A 14,745-nucleotide genomic window follows, 5' to 3' on the forward strand; every position below is an offset into this window, starting at 1 on the left:
CCAGGGCTCAGGTTTTGGGCTGCTTCAGCACCACAGAGATGCAGGTCAAGTGAAGAAGCCAAACTGTTTATTAATAGGAGGCGAAGCGAAGGGATGAGCTGGGAGGGAAAAAGGGGATGGGCAGGGTCTGAGGGCTGGAGGGATGGAGCTGTCAAAAGGGAGGGAGAGGGCAGGAGCTATGGGAGCTTTCCACAGGCTCAGCTGTGACCAGCATCAGCTGTGCCTGGAGCTCCAGCTGCTCTATTCTAGTCTCCAGATGGTCTCATCTTCCAGGATATCTGGAGGGCTTAAAGGGACTCTGGTTCTGAGCCAGCAGATGAACGTAGTTCAGCAGCTCTTTCCTTGAATATTTTCTGAACTACGATGTTTGTCTGGGAAGGGCTGTCGTCTCTCCTCAGGGCTTGAAGGGCTGGAAGAGACAGGAACAGAGCCACGGTCAGAGCCTGGATCTGCGGGAATCCAAGCAGACCTTCCTGCCAGGGCCATCTCACGCAGCTCCTGCCATGGCCAGAAGACAGCAGGGGCCAAGGAGATCAGCCAGAAGGTGCTGGCCATGAAGCTCCCCACCGTGTCCCTGAAACCTCTCTGTGCTCGGCCCACGTCACCCCGAGTCCACACTTGGAGCAAAGCCCCCACAGCCAGGGCAGGGATTGCGGCTCCCGAGCCAGGCATTGCAGCTCGCCCCCGCCAGCCCCCGCTGCCAGCCCGCTGCCCTCACTCACCCTCACTGAGGACCTGGAGCTCTTCCTTGTGCCCCCTCAAGAACACCCTGGCAGTCCCTGGGAGCACAGAGGCGGTCACGGCCCCGCGGCACGGCTCCCTCGCAGCGGCGCTGCCAGCCCCGTGGCCACACGCTCTCCTGCCCCGGCAGGGCTCAGCCCGGGCCCTCGCCGCATCCTGACGCCCGAGGGCACGGCTGCGAGAGGGCGGCAGCGGCCCCGAGGGCAGGCGGGGCTCCACGGCCCCGGGCCCGGATCCCGCTGCCGGGGCAGCAGCCGGGGCTGGGCCGAGCTGCGGCGGGGCGGGGAGGGGCCCCGGGCCCGTGGCTCACCGATGAACCTGACGGCCGCCTCTCGCAGCGACTCCTGCGGGCTCTCCACGAACGGCAGCGCCTGGTGCAGGCGCTCGGCCGCTCGGCTCCTGTCCTCTGCCAGCTGCAGAGAGCGCCAGGAGGGAAGGGTTGGCGCGGGCTCAGCCCCTTGGCCGGGCTCTCTGCGCCCAGCCCTGGCCTCCCCTGCCCGCACGGCCCCGAGGCCCGGCCAGCAGCCGCTGGCGCCGGGCTCTGGAGGGGGCCGAGGGCCGGCTGCTGCCCGGGGAGCCGCGGTGCCGCCCCGCGCCACAGCCCAGCGGAGCCGGGGCTCCATCGGCTCCCGGCTCGGGGCCACAGGAGCCTGGAGAAGAGCCCGGGGAAGGGAGCAGCGTGTGGGGCGCAGGCTGGCGCCCCTGGTGCAGCACTGGGCAGGGGCACAGCTGCCAGCCCCACACACTGGGCTTCTCCAGGCTGTGCCTCAGGCTTCTCCAGTCAGGCTTTACCAGGCACTCGGCGAACGTCAACAGCTGCTCCTTCTTCAGCAGTTGCTTGAGATTCCTCCTCTTCAGGAACCCGGCCGCACAAAGAAGAGTTTCCATCGAGGCCTGGAGAGCAGCAGAGGCACAGAGATGGCACCGCAGCCCAGGGCACAGGACTCGTGTCCCTGTTCCAAGGCCAGGAGGATGCTGGAGCCCAGGAGGTACCAGGGCAGGAGGCAGCTGAGCCCCGTCCTTGGGATGCAGCAGCATCACACAAAACCTCACCTCTGCCACGTGGCGGTTCTCCTCATGGCAGTGCAAGAAGAGCAGGAGCAGGCTCTGGCTCACAATCCTCTCCAGGGGCTTTTTTCCCTCCTCCACTACCAACTCCATCACCTTGCTGAAGAGGTGAATGGAGAACAGCTGCACATGGCTGTTGTCCTGGTGGAAAAAGATAAGACCCTAAGACAATTACTCCAGGTTCCCCAAGGAAAAGGCCTGAAAATCCATAAGGCTTGAAGTTTTGCAGGTAGCACCCCAGCCTATGGCTGGGGGCACAGAGCCTTACATTTTCAAAGAGTGGCAGGAGCGCCTCAGCCAGTTTCGGGGCGGTGGTGCTGGATACCAGGATGTCTTTGTTCTCCAGCGCATTCATGAACACAGAGAGGGACATCCTGACCACCTCTCCATCTGCATCGCCCAGCAGCTCCACAAGCCGTTGGGACAGGCTGCCCATTCTTCTGGCCTGTGTGGAACACAAGGCTGTGCTGTGAAGCCATGAACGGCTGCACTGCCTACACCACCCTGGCCCTGCAAGCCCACCCTGCTGCCGCAGGGCCCAGAGGCCAAAGGCCTGTCCTGAAGCACTGGGGCAGCTGAGCCGGGAGGCAGGAGAGCTGGGAGCAGCTGCCTCAGCTCCTGAAGCCCAGCCAAGCCCATGTGACTGCTTTCCCCAGCGCAGCTTCAGCCGCTGCCGCCTTCTCACCATCGCGGGATCCTTGCTGAGCACCACGAGGCCTCTGAGTGCCAGGCGACATCTCTGCGTGCACTCGCTCAGCAGGTACCTGGACATCATCTCCAGGACACTGTCACCGCGTTCCCTCAAGTCCAGGCACTCGAGGAGCTGAAAGGCACAGGGCAGTGACAGGGGAGCCGGCCGGCAGGAGCCCGGAACCGCCCAGGGCTGGGCCCAGGCAGCAGCGCAGGGCGCGGGCACGTCCCAGGCAGCTGCGGCTACGAGAGGGCAGAGAGGCGGGAGGCAGCTCAGCGAGGCAGCGCTGGCGTCAGGCTCACCTCCACAAGGAATGCCAGGAAGGGCAGATCCCAGCGTGGCTCCTCCCTGCTCAGCAGCCCAAGCAGGCGGAGTGCAATCCCAGCACACATGGGAAGGGAGACCCAGCGCATCTCTCTGGCAGAGGGAAAAAGGCATCAAGGCTGTGAGCTGGGGGGCAAACATCTCCCAGGACTGACTCACAGAGGGCTGGTCTTTCCCCAGCATCCCTGCAGGGGATGTGGGTGCTCTGGGAGGTGGCTGCTCCTGAGCACCCTTCTCCAGCCTTTTCCAGCGTCCTTGGCCATTCCTCATTGACCAGGCCCTCTGGCCCATGGCCACAAGGACTGTGTGGGGCACCGCGGGCACAGGGCACAAGTGCCGGGGCAGTGGGGAGAAGGGGGTCTCACCTGGCCAGCAGCCCCACTGCATAGTGCTGGGTGTCAGCACACAGCAGCGTGTCCCAGCCACGCTTGCGCTCCATCGCCACCACCTCATTGTCACAGCGCAGTCGACAGAGCAGAGCCTTCATGGCCTGCACTGCAAACCTGTGTGCAGAGCAAAGCCCAGGTCACACTGGGAGCACTGGCACTGGCCACAAGGGCATGGGAAGGACAGGAGGACTGGGACCTGTTGGGGTTGCTGGGAAGGCGGTGTTCCTCCCGGCATGCTCTCCAGAAGTGATCAACTTCCTCTGGCATCTGCTGTGTGGTGATGACAACATGGGAGAGCAGAGCCACAAAGATGCGGGAGGAGTAAAGGTTCACTGCCTCGTGGCACCGAGGCACCTGGACAATCACCCACAACCCCAGAGTTGCCTGCAAAAGAAGCAGCCCGAGACAGCGCTCGGTGCCGAGCTGTCCATGTGGCAGGGCCCGAGGGGAGACGCAGGGGGAGCACCGGGCCTGGTGCCCCCTGAGCCTGCCCCTAGCCCAGGTTTCACCCAGTGCTTGAGGCAGGGAGAGGATGGAGAGCTGCTGGAGCAGCAGCTTGGGGGCAAGCAAAGGCCAGTTCCAGAAACTCACAGCCAGGGCGAGGACAGGTGTGTCGTCCCCATCAGAGGTGCACATGCTGTGCAGAGGCCAGTCCTCCATCACACAGAGCAGTGTTGGCAGCACCTTCTCCAGTGTGCTGCCTGACAAGCCTAGGAGTCTCCACATCATTGTGGCAGCTCTGTGGGATCGGAGCTCTGAGTCAGGGGCGTCTCAGTCACAGTACCATGCCCTGTGCAGCTGTGGGGGCCCAGGTGACAGAGCCCCGGTGCCCTGAGGGGCAGGGAGGGAGCATGGCAGCAGGCTCAGGAAACAGAGGGGCCCGAGGGTCCTGCAGCTCTCCGCCTGTCTGGCAGACCCCATTGGACAGGCGGCACAGGGCGATGGGCCCTAAGGGCTGGTGAGCCCCGAGCTCTCAAGGCAGCTGGGCCCCGTACCTGTCGCACGATGGGGCACAGCGCAGGAGGGTCAGCACCACATCAGCGGGGTGCTCTTCAGCCAGCCTCAGAAGGTTAAAGCCCAGCCTGGCGCCCACAGTGACATGGGACCCGAGACTCTGGTGAATGTTCCTCACCGTGGCTGGCACCTGGAGGAGGCATGGGGAAGACTTGGAGCACTGTCCAAGGGAGCAACTTCCCCAGCTGCCCCCAAGAAATGCTTCCCTTCTCGACTCACTGTTCTGGTCTCAAAGGCTGAGGGGGCCCAGCAGCCGTGGCTTGAGGGGGCACACGATCCTTGGAGTCTCCAGCCCTGACCCCAGGCTGCTTACCTGCTGCTGAGAAGAATCAGCACTCTCCTTGAAATAACCCAGTTCAGGAGCATGAATCCCAGTGGGAATGGGCGTAGTGTCAGTATTTGGGATGCCCTGAGTCTCTCCGGTGTCGGTGTTTGTGATGGCCACGTCCTCAGTCACTGCCACGTCAGTCTTCACTCTGTGATCATTCATTGGACTGTCAGAGTCTTCTGAGGGTGCAGTGATATCTGTGCTGACATCAGGCTCTGCCTGGAGCTCGGTCAGCCCAGAGTCAGGCTCAGCTGTGCCCTCAGTTGCTGTGGTGCTGGTCTTTCCACGCCGAATGTGGATGAACTTCCGGAACATCTGCAGGAGAACAAAGGACAGGGAAGGGAGGGATGTTCCAAGGGGTGCTCCAGGCGCGGTGCTCGGCTGAGCAGCGACAGCAGGCCCAGCCCAGGTGGGGATGGCTGCAGGTACCTGCACTGTTCTCCGGAAGCGGCCGTGGGCACGGTCCTGCTCTTGTGTCCGGTCCGGGGCTGCATCTGGCAAAGAGCGAGCGCAGCCAGAGCTGAGGGGCTGCAGGAGAGGCTGGAGAACACAGCCTAGCCCTGCGCTCCCCAGGCAGGGACAGCCCCGGGATGCCCAGGGCATGGAGCACGGCTGCTGCAGAGGGTCTGGCCCGGCCCCTCTTCCATCCTATCCATGGGCCTGTTCTCCAGGGATGCGATGGGATGGGACGGGACGGGACGGGAGGGCATGGGATGGGATGGGATGGGATGGGATGGGATGGGATGGGATGGGATGGGATGGGATGAGATGGGATGGGATGGGATGGGATGGGATGGGGTGGGATGGGATGGGGTGGGGTGGGATGGGATGGGATGGGGTGGGATGGGATGGGATGGGATGGGATGGGATGGGATGGGGTGGGGTGGGATGGGATGGGATGGGGTGGGATGGGATGGGATGGGATGGGATGGGATGGGATGGGATGGGATGGGATGGGATGGGATGGGATGGGATGGGATGGGATGGGATGGGATGGGATGGGATGGGATGGGATGGCGCCAAGCTGGCTGCCACCATCAGCCCTGTGGCCCAGCTCTGTCACTCACCGTCCTGCCATGGCTGGAACTGCTCCAGCTCTTCGGGCTGTTGTGCTGGGGCAGCTCCAGGGCCTTTTTTCCCCCTGAACACCTTGAACAGGCGACGGAATCTGCCCGCCATGCCACAGTCTGGCCTCGAGGGCACCTTCAAGAGAGATTCCTTGGGAAAGCTCTGAGTGAACAAGTCCTGCACTTGTGCCTTGAAGGCACCAGCAGCAGAGAAGCCTCAGGAAGGCTACAGGACAGCAAGTCCTGCAGCCTGGTCTCAGAGGGCTCCTGCCACAAGGACAGGAGACTCCTCGTCAAGGATTGTGGTCAGCAAAGCCAGCGGTCTGGCCTTGAGGGCACCGGCCACAGGGATGGCAGATGCCTCAGAAAAGCTCCAGGGCACCAAGTCCCATGGTCTGCCCTCGAGGGCACCTGCAAAAGAGAAGCCTCAAGAAGGCCACAGGTCACCAAGTCCTGTGGTCTGGCCTCGAGGTCACCTGCAGGAATAACGCCTCGGAAAAGCTCCGGGTCAGCGAGGATCGAGTGCGCTGTGCGGGGGCTCCTCACGGCACTGCTCTGTCCCGTCCTGTCCCGTCGCCTGCTCCGAGCACTGTGGCGTGGCCGCGTCGCCGCCAGCCCCTATGTCAGCACGTGTCACAAAGGGCCCCGGGACACCCTGTCCCGTTCCATCCCACGGTGACCGTGCTGCACCGTGTCACAAAGGGCCCTGGGACACCCTGTCCCGTTCCATCCCACGGTGACCATGCTGCACCGTGTCACAAAGGGCCCCGGGACACCCTGTCCCGTTCCATCCCACGGTGACCATGCTGCACCGTGTCACAAAGGGCCCCGGGACACCCTGTCCCGTTCCATCCCACGGTGACCGTGCTGCACCGTGTCACAAAGGGCCCTGGGACACCCTGTCCCGTTCCATCCCACGGTGACCATGCTGCACCGTGTCACAAAGGGCCCTGGGACACCCTGTCCCGTTCCATCCCACGGTGACCGTGCTGCACCGTGTCACAAAGGGCCCTTGCACACGCTGCCACCTGCCCCGGGGCTGCCCCCAGCCCACCCCAAGTGGCCCAGGTTGGAAGGAATGCCTTGCCCCAAGTGTCTAAGGCAGCCCAACAGGAACTTTAGCATCGGCTCCAGCCATAAGCAAACGCTCCCCTGCTCTGCGGGCTCGGGGCAGCACCAGGAGCCCCCACGGCTGCCGCCGCAGCCGCCGCGGGAAGGGTACGGGGCCTTCCACAGAAGCTGGCACGGCCCCTTCCTCTTCTTCCTCTTCCTCCTCGCTGCTGCCGGGATTCAGCCCCCGCCGCCGCCCGGCTCCTTCTGCCGCTCCTGCCCGGCACGAAGCGGCGGTGCCGCTGACGGGGCCGGAGCGCGGCTGCCCCGCGACTGCCCCGCGCCTCAGGGCCGGGCCGGGGAGTGACCGCACGGCTGGGGAGGGACCCCCCGCTGGCCAGGGCAGGGACTGACCCCATGGGAGGGACCCCGCGCCGGAGCACGGAAGGATTCCTGTCCCCGAAGGGAAGCAGCGGCACGAACTGACCGCGACTCCCATCCCTTCTCCCTGCCCCGCTGGGCACAGCAGGGAGGAGCCGGGGATAAAGTGAACTCCGGCAAGGAGAAAGAGGTCGGAGGAAGGTTCTGTACCAGGGTTTATTTTCCTCCTCACTCTCCAGTTCTGATTCGCTCCGTCCCAAATCCAGGGGCCGGGGCCGCCTGCGGTGTCCGATCCCCGGCAGCAGCGGGGAGGCCTCGGGCAGCGGCGGCGGGCGGGGCCCTTTGGAGCCGCCCCGGGCCCCTGAAGGAGCCGCAGCGAGGGGCGTCTCCGCCGGCCCGTGGCACTGAAGGAGCTGCACCGAGACACCGGCGAGGAGCCCGGCGCTGAAAGAGCCGCAGCGGAGGGCGTGGGATGGGAGGTGCGAATGGAATAAAAGAAGAAGAATGGAATAATAAATTCTAGAAGCGCACGGGGAGTGGCGGCTGCGCAGTGACTGAAAGAGCTGCAGCGAGGGAGCGTCGGGGCAGCAGCGCGGGGTCTCGGCCGCTCCGTGTCACCGCAAGAGCCGCAGTGAGGGACGGGCGGGGCGCGGCTCGGATCGAGCCCCTCCAGCTGCGCGAAGAGCGGCGACCCCGCGGGACCGCGCCGGGGCCGGGCGGCGGCGGCAGCCGGAGCCGGGGAAGCGGCTTCGAGCGGCGGAGACGAGCGGGGTGTTCCCGTCAGCTCCGCTCAGCCCTCGGGCACCGGGGGGTTCCGGGGCTTGTTCCCGTCAGCTCCGCTCAGCCCTCGGGCACCGGGGGGTTCCGGGGTTGTTCCCGTCAGCTCCGCTCAGCCCTCGGGCACCGGGGGGCTCCGGGGCTTGTTCCCGTCAGCTCCGCTCAGCCCTCGGGCACCGGGGGGTTCCGGGGCTTGTTCCCGTCAGCTCCGCTCAGCCCTCGGGCACCGGGGGGCTCCGGGGCTTGTTCCCGTCAGCTCCGCTCAGCCCTCGGGCACCGGGGGGTTCCGGGGCTTGTTCCCGTCAGCTCCGCTCAGCCCTCGGGCACCGGGGGGTTCCGGGGCTTGTTCCCGTCAGCTCCGCTCAGCCCTCGGGCACCGGGGGGTTCCGGGGTTGTTCCCGTCAGCTCCGCTCAGCCCTCGGGCACCGGGGGGCTCCGGGGCTTGTTCCCGTCAGCTCCGCTCAGCCCTCGGGCACCGGGGGGTTCCGGGGCTTGTTCCCGTCAGCTCCGCTCAGCCCTCGGGCACCGGGGGGCTCCGGGGCTTGTTCCCGTCAGCTCCGCTCAGCCCTCGGGCACCGGGGGGTTCCGGGGCTTGTTCCCGTCAGCTCCGCTCAGCCCTCGGGCACCGGGGGGCTCCGGGGCTTGTTCCCGTCAGCTCCGCTCAGCCCTCGGGCACCGGGGGGCTCCGGGGCTTGTTCCCGTCAGCTCCGCTCAGCCCTCGGGCACCGGGGGGTTCCGGGGTTGTTCCCGTCAGCTCCGCTCAGCCCTCGGGCACCGCGCTGGGGCCCCGCGCACTTTTCCAGCCCGGCCGCCCCCACGGGCCGGGCCCCGCGGCTCCCGCTGCCGCCGCCTCGGCCCCGCAGAGCCCAGAAATCCCGGAAAATCGCTCCCATGCACCAAAGAACCTTTCCGTGCGCAGCCAGGGGCGCAGAGGGGGGATCCTTATGAAGTCCCCTCCCCTCAGTCCCTCCTGGGCACGGCCGGGCATTAGCGCAGCTCCCGGGGCTGTGTCCTGGCACCGGCTGCTGCCACAGGGCACGGGGCTGCCGCGTTTGGGCATTAAACGCGACAGATTTGGGGAGCAGGGACAGCCACAGAAACCCTCGGGGAGCCCTCGGGAGCCTGGAGCTGCCCGGGGCCACAAAGGATGCCCTGGACACAGCGATGGCCCCAGCAGCGGCTCTGCCCCCCAGCACGGGGCTGTGTCCCAGACCCCACGGTCCAGCCAGAGGTTTGGGGCGGCAGCGGAGCTGCTGGACGGAGGACGGATGGAGGAGCAGGAGCGGGAGGAAGAGGAGGGATAAAGGGGGAGGGGCGGGAGGAAGAGGAGAGATAAAAGGGGAGGGGCGGGAGGAAGAGGCAGGACAGAGGAGGCAGGAAGAGGAGCCTCCACGTGCATCCATCGCTCTCTGTGTCCGCAGCTCTCGGCTCCCCCCATCCCGCAGGTGACCGGGAAGGGGCAGCTCGCCCCAAATATCTTGGGCGGTTCCTGGGGTTGTTTTGGGAGAGGGGATTTTTGGAGCTTGGAGGACTCCAGCACCAAGCCCCAAATATCTTTGTTGGTTCCTGGGGGAAGGGGGTTTGGTGGGGCGGGGGGGGAGGCGGATGTTTGGATCTTACAGGGCTCCAAATGTGAGTCGGAAATGCCCCTTGGGGGATATTGGGGAGCCCCCGGCACGCGGGGTTTTTGGGGTCCCGGTGGCGGCTGCCGGGAGAAATGGGATGGGGCGGGATGGGGCCCGGGAAGGGTGGGATGTGGATTGGGGGGTGGGATGAAGTGTGGCGGAGGGGGATGGGCGGGATGGGGCCTGGGCTGAGGCAGCCGAAGGTTGGGGATGATGAGGCCGGGGGGACCCCACTCCTGAGGGGCGTGCGGGGTATCCGGCAGCTCGGAGGGAGTTTTGGGGCACCCCTAATCCTGAGGGGGTGGTGCCGGCAGCGGGGGACACGTGGCTCCGGCAGCTCTGGCCCCAGCTGAGCCCCCCCCGCCGCCAGCGCCCCCCGGAGCGGAATTTGGGGAGGGGGAGGTGGGAGCGGCCAGGCCGGGCCCCCCCGCGCTGTCCCGGCGGGGGCCGAGTGCGGGCGGGAGCCCCGCGGGGCCCGGCCCTGCCCGGGCACGGCTGATGCCGCCCGCCCGCGCTCCGCACTGGTCCGGACTGGTGCTCCCAGTGCCGTGCGGGGCGGGGCCGCTCTGGGGACCCCCCAGGGCACAGCGCGGCTGCTTTGGGGCTGTGGGCAGCGCCCGGCGCTGGGCATGGGGCGTGTGGGGGCAGCTGGGGCCGCACTGGTGGCACTGGTGGTGCTGGGAGCCCCCCCGGCCGCGGGGTGAGCGGTGAGAAGGGGGGCGGGTCTGGGACCCCAAATTGAGCGAAATGGGGAATGGAACCCCCAAAGTGAGCAGGAGGGGCCTGGAACCCCCAAATACCAAGGCCGGGGGAGGGGAGGTGGGGATTGGGGATGGGGAAGGTGCAGAAGGGAGGGAGGGGGGGCGATAGGGGGCTGGGAGCCCCAAACAAAGCGGGAGGGGGCTGGGACACCCAAATTGAGCTGGAATGGGGCTGTGGATTGGGGGAACGCTGAGAAAGGGGAGGAGAGGGGAGGGAAAGGTGGAGTTGGGCCAGAAGAAGAGCGGTTCCATGGGGGTCCAGCCCTGTCCCCCAGCACCTGAGGCCTGGAGCGATTCCCTGGGGCTCTGGGGAAGGGAGGGATCCGCACTGGGGGGGTCCCCAACCCCCCTGTCCATGCCTGGGGCTGATCGGGGCTCCCCCCACACAGCAGCCGGTGCTGCGGCAGCCGTGGGGCAGAGGGGGTGGGAAAGGGGGGGCAGGGTGGGAGTGGAGGAGGAGCGGGAGGGAGAGGAGGGAGAGAGGAGGAGGAGGAGCTGGAGAACCACGAGGTTCCACCACCCGCCCACTGTGTCCGCAGCACCCCCAGCCCCGGTAGCATCTTCCCCCCCATCCTGCAGGTGAGCGGGGAGGGGGAGCTCACCCCAAATCTATCGGGGGGTCAGCAGGAGGGGTTTTTTTGGAGGGGTGTTTGGAGCTTGCAGATTCTGGAATCGAGCCCCAGATGTCCTTGCATGTCCCTGGGAGGGATTTTTTGGGCCAGAGGGGATATGTGGATCTTGCAGGACTCCAAAGCTGAGCCATAATTGCCCCTTGGGGGTCTTGGGGGTCCATGTGAGGATCACCCAGTACTTGCAGGGTGGGACATTGGCTTTGGGGATCCCCAGGAGAGCTGGGGGCTGGAACATGGGACCCCTGGAGTGAGGAGAGCAGAGAGGGACGATACCAGAGCTGGGGGACCCCCAAGAGCCTGGAGGGGTGAGGGGGCCTGGAGATGAGGTGGGGCTGGGACCCCTCAGCCCTGAAAGGGGGTGGTGAGGAGAGAGGGGAGCCTCAAGTGCCTGGAGTGGAGGGAGGCTGAAGAGGGGACCCTGGGACCTCTGGGAGCCAAAGCAGAATCAGGAAAATAGGGACCTGTGGGACCCCTGAAACCCCCAGCATCCCTAAGCAGGACCCCGGAGAGGGGGATCCCCAGGACTCACGGGACCCCCAGCAGCCCTGACAAGGGGGACCCCCAGAACCCCAAAGTGAGGAGACTGGAAAGGGGGGACTCCTGGAGGATTCTTTTGGAGTCACTGTCAATTTTTTGTTGGTTTTTATGGACACCGGTGACTTGTAGAGATGGACTTGAGCAGTAGGAAGCCCCAACCCAGGACACTCATCCCTTGTTTCTCCCCAAACCAGGATTTCCCATTCCCAACCCTTGGCCAGATGGAGGAGGAGGCTGTGAGGAAGAGGAAGATGCCCCGGGAGCCCCAGGCAGGTGAGGAGGAAGTCAGTGCCCCTTTCCCCTCTCTCCTGCTCCATCTCCCAGCCCAGCATCGCCCCCGGCTGCAGGACAACCCCGCTGCCGACGCCGTCCTGCCGGGGACGGACTGGGGGGATCTCCTTGCCCTTCCCTGTGGCACGGAGGCAAATCCCATCCTCTCCTTGTCCTTCCTCCCCAGACAAGGAGCTGAGCACGGAGCCCAGGGAGGACAAATCCCTGCAGCAGAACCTGGTGGAAGAGGCCGTTTTGAGCGGCTCCACGGTGCAGGAATCCAACGGGGAGGAAAAGCCCCGGAGATCCCACAGGAGGAGGGGCTGCAAACGCAGCCCAGGGTGCTCTGAGGAGGAAAGACCCACCCTGTGCCGGGAAGGCGGCCGGAGATGCAGCCAGAGGTCAGAGCTGGTGGTTCATGAGCAGCTTCACAATGGGGAGAAGCCCCACAAGTGTGGGGAATGTGGGAAGAGCTTCAGGTACAGCTCTCACCTGATCCGCCATCAGATGATCCACACAGGGGAGAGGCCCTACGAGTGTGGGGAGTGTGGGAAGAGGTTTCAGACCAGCTCCACTCTCCTCCGGCACCAGCGGATTCACACGGATGAGAGGCCCTTCCGCTGCCCCGAATGCAGGAAGGGATTCAAACAAAACGCCCACCTCGTCACCCACTGGCGCATCCACACTGGGGAGAGGCTCTATGAGTGTCCTGAGTGTGGGAAGAGGTTTCAGACCAGCTCCACTCTCCTCCTGCACCAGCGGATTCACACGGATGAGAGGCCCTTCCGCTGCCCCGACTGCAGGAAGGGCTTCAAACAAAACTCCCACCTCGTCACCCACCGGCGCATCCACACCGGGGAGAGGCCCTACGAGTGTCCCCACTGTGGGAAGAGCTTCTCAGACAGCTCTTACTTGACCAAACACCAACGGAGGCACCGCTAAGGGAAGCCCTGCGAGTGCCCCGACTGCGGGAAGAGCTTTGTCCTCTGCTCCAACTCCATCTCCCATCAGAGGAGCCACATTTGGCAGAGCCCTGGTGACCCACATTCCCTGTGATCCAGGTTGGGAAGAGCCCTGGCTGGTGCTCTCCACGTTCTCCTGGATCCCCGTAGGCACCTGGGTGAACGCAGGGGCAGGAACATCCATCGGGACTCAGATCAACATTGGAAATTCACTGGGAAGAGCTGATTTTTTACCTTTACACCCTAAAAAATTTCATCTGCTCTGTCCAAATGTTTCTTCCGGTGGCATCAAGCCACCCTGGATGATCTTGGAGGTCTTTTCCAACCTAAGTAATTTCCATTCCATGTTTATCCTGTCAAAACAATCAAAATTGGAGTAAAAATAAAGAAATTAAACCAAGAGATCTAAAGCTCCGCCATTTTCCTGAAATTTGGGGGTGAATTTGTGGTTCAGGGGAATATTTGGGAGTATAGTTGTGAAGCCACGAAGCCAGGCAGATTGGGGCCACCATCTCGTAGTTCTGGGGGCAGAACGTGTCCACCTGAGCCCATCTGTTCTCCAGGAATTCCGGTTGTCTGTCCCAGTCCCTGGCCTGGGTCTCCCCCTTTGGGGTGTGACCTCCCAAGTGCCCAAATCGCTGCTGAAGTGCCTGAGCTGCTCTGGGCTGTGGATGTTCCTGTGCCCCAGCCTGTCCTGGTCAGTGCCATGGGGGGTGGGAGGGGGTCTGGGGGCTCCTTGGGGGACTGGGAGGGACTTTTGTGGCCCTTGGAGCCACTTAGTGTGCTGGCACGGGGTTTGGGGGACTTTTGAGGCAGTCTGTGAGGGAGTTTTGGGCTGCTGGCAGGCCTCTGTGACTTGGAGAGAATTTGGGTGAGTGTTGGAGGAGATGGAAAGGGGATTTCATGGCTTTTGGGGCCATTTCTATTGCTCGGCACGGAAAGACCTTCCCAGCGCTGTGCCCTGGGCCGGGAGGGATTGTGCCACCAGAGCTGTCCCTCCATTTCTTCTGCCAGGCAGCTTTAGCACATGAAAAGTGGAGAAGCCAGAGCTGCCTCTCAGCTTTCCGCAGTCCTGCAGAGGAATCCTGTGTGGGAAGCAGCCTGGGAACAGGGTTGAGGTGGCAGGGCAGGGGAATTGAGAGCCCTTTCCTCCGCCGTGGGCCCAGGCTCTGGCCCTTGCCCTTTGCAATGGCCCTGCAGCTGCCAGAGGGGCCTTTTTGGCTCAGCTGAGAGCAGTCCTGCTGCAAGGCTGTCCTCGAGCTGCTTGGGCTGCACATGTGCCCAGGGAATGTTCATTGCTTGCAGTCTCAGGCGCTGTGGGTGTGCAGGTGTAACTACTGCAGGAGGGAACAGCTCTGCTGGGGGCAGTTCTCTTTGTCTTGGTGGTTTTTCTGTTGAATGAACGTTCCCTGCCAGCTGTGGGCAGAGCTGTGTAGCTGTATGTGCCACTTGTGTGTGGCACTGTGGCTCAGGAGGTGGCCAAGGGGAGCTTGGCCGAGGTGTGGGCAGAGGAATGGCCATCAGGCCAGGCTGGGGGGTCAGCGGCCGGTCAGTTGCGTTGCGTGGCCGCGGCTCTGGAGGCTTGTGTGGGAGCGTGTGCAGGGCTGGAAGGCTGGGGCTGCCGCCGCTGTGTCCCAGAGCCGGGAAGGCCGGGGCTGGCCCGGCCCTGGCCCGGCCCCGCCAGCTCTGGCAGCTGCCGGCGGGGACACAAAGGGCAGCTCCGAGCTGCGGCCGCTGCGCTGCGGCCGCACAAAGGCAGCGCCCGCAGAGCTCCAGGGCAAGGTCCTGGCCCTGGCTCGGGGCTGGGCCGGGGCCAGCGGCAGAAAATCAACTTGCAGCTTGGGCCCCGCAGCAGGGAGGAGCAGCAATTGCTGGCTGAGAGAGACTCTTGCCAAGGGCCTGCGGGGCCGGGCCCCAGGGAACGGCTTCCCGCTGCCCGAGGGCAGGCTGAGATGGGATGTGGGGCAGCAATGGTTCCCTGGCAGGGCGCTCAGGGCCTGGCCCAGGCTGGCCCCAGAAGCTGCGGCTGCCCCCGCATCCCTGCAAGTGTCCCAGGCCGGCTCGGCCATTGGGGCTTCCTGCCCAGGAGGGCTGGGCTGGGCTGGGCTGGGGCTGCTGAGGGCGGGAT

General features: G+C 64.9%; 1 protein-coding gene across 1 annotated transcript in view; it reads right to left on the reverse strand.

The window, feature by feature from the left end:
* Positions 1–287: 287 nt before the first annotated feature.
* LOC309585579 (maestro heat-like repeat-containing protein family member 7) overlaps positions 288–14,745 on the reverse strand; it is a gene marked incomplete at both ends in the record, with an annotated part of 38,647 nt that continues 24,189 nt past the window's right edge. Inside the window, 14 exons of the mRNA XM_082303529.1 lie at positions 288–409; positions 1,052–1,154; positions 1,534–1,635; positions 1,795–1,950; positions 2,078–2,254; positions 2,495–2,632; positions 2,803–2,917; positions 3,190–3,327; positions 3,410–3,567; positions 3,805–3,952; positions 4,209–4,357; positions 4,541–4,870; positions 4,985–5,049; positions 5,623–5,812. Of these exons, the coding sequence (XP_082159655.1) occupies positions 288–409; positions 1,052–1,154; positions 1,534–1,635; positions 1,795–1,950; positions 2,078–2,254; positions 2,495–2,632; positions 2,803–2,917; positions 3,190–3,327; positions 3,410–3,567; positions 3,805–3,952; positions 4,209–4,357; positions 4,541–4,870; positions 4,985–5,049; positions 5,623–5,812 (2,091 nt within the window). The remainder of the gene's footprint in view (positions 410–1,051; positions 1,155–1,533; positions 1,636–1,794; positions 1,951–2,077; positions 2,255–2,494; positions 2,633–2,802; positions 2,918–3,189; positions 3,328–3,409; positions 3,568–3,804; positions 3,953–4,208; positions 4,358–4,540; positions 4,871–4,984; positions 5,050–5,622; positions 5,813–14,745) is intronic.

Source organism: Coloeus monedula (genome assembly GCF_965178545.1).
Source record: "Coloeus monedula genome assembly, contig: HAP1_SCAFFOLD_73, whole genome shotgun sequence".
In the NCBI taxonomy this organism is placed as follows: domain Eukaryota; kingdom Metazoa; phylum Chordata; class Aves; order Passeriformes; family Corvidae; genus Coloeus; species Coloeus monedula.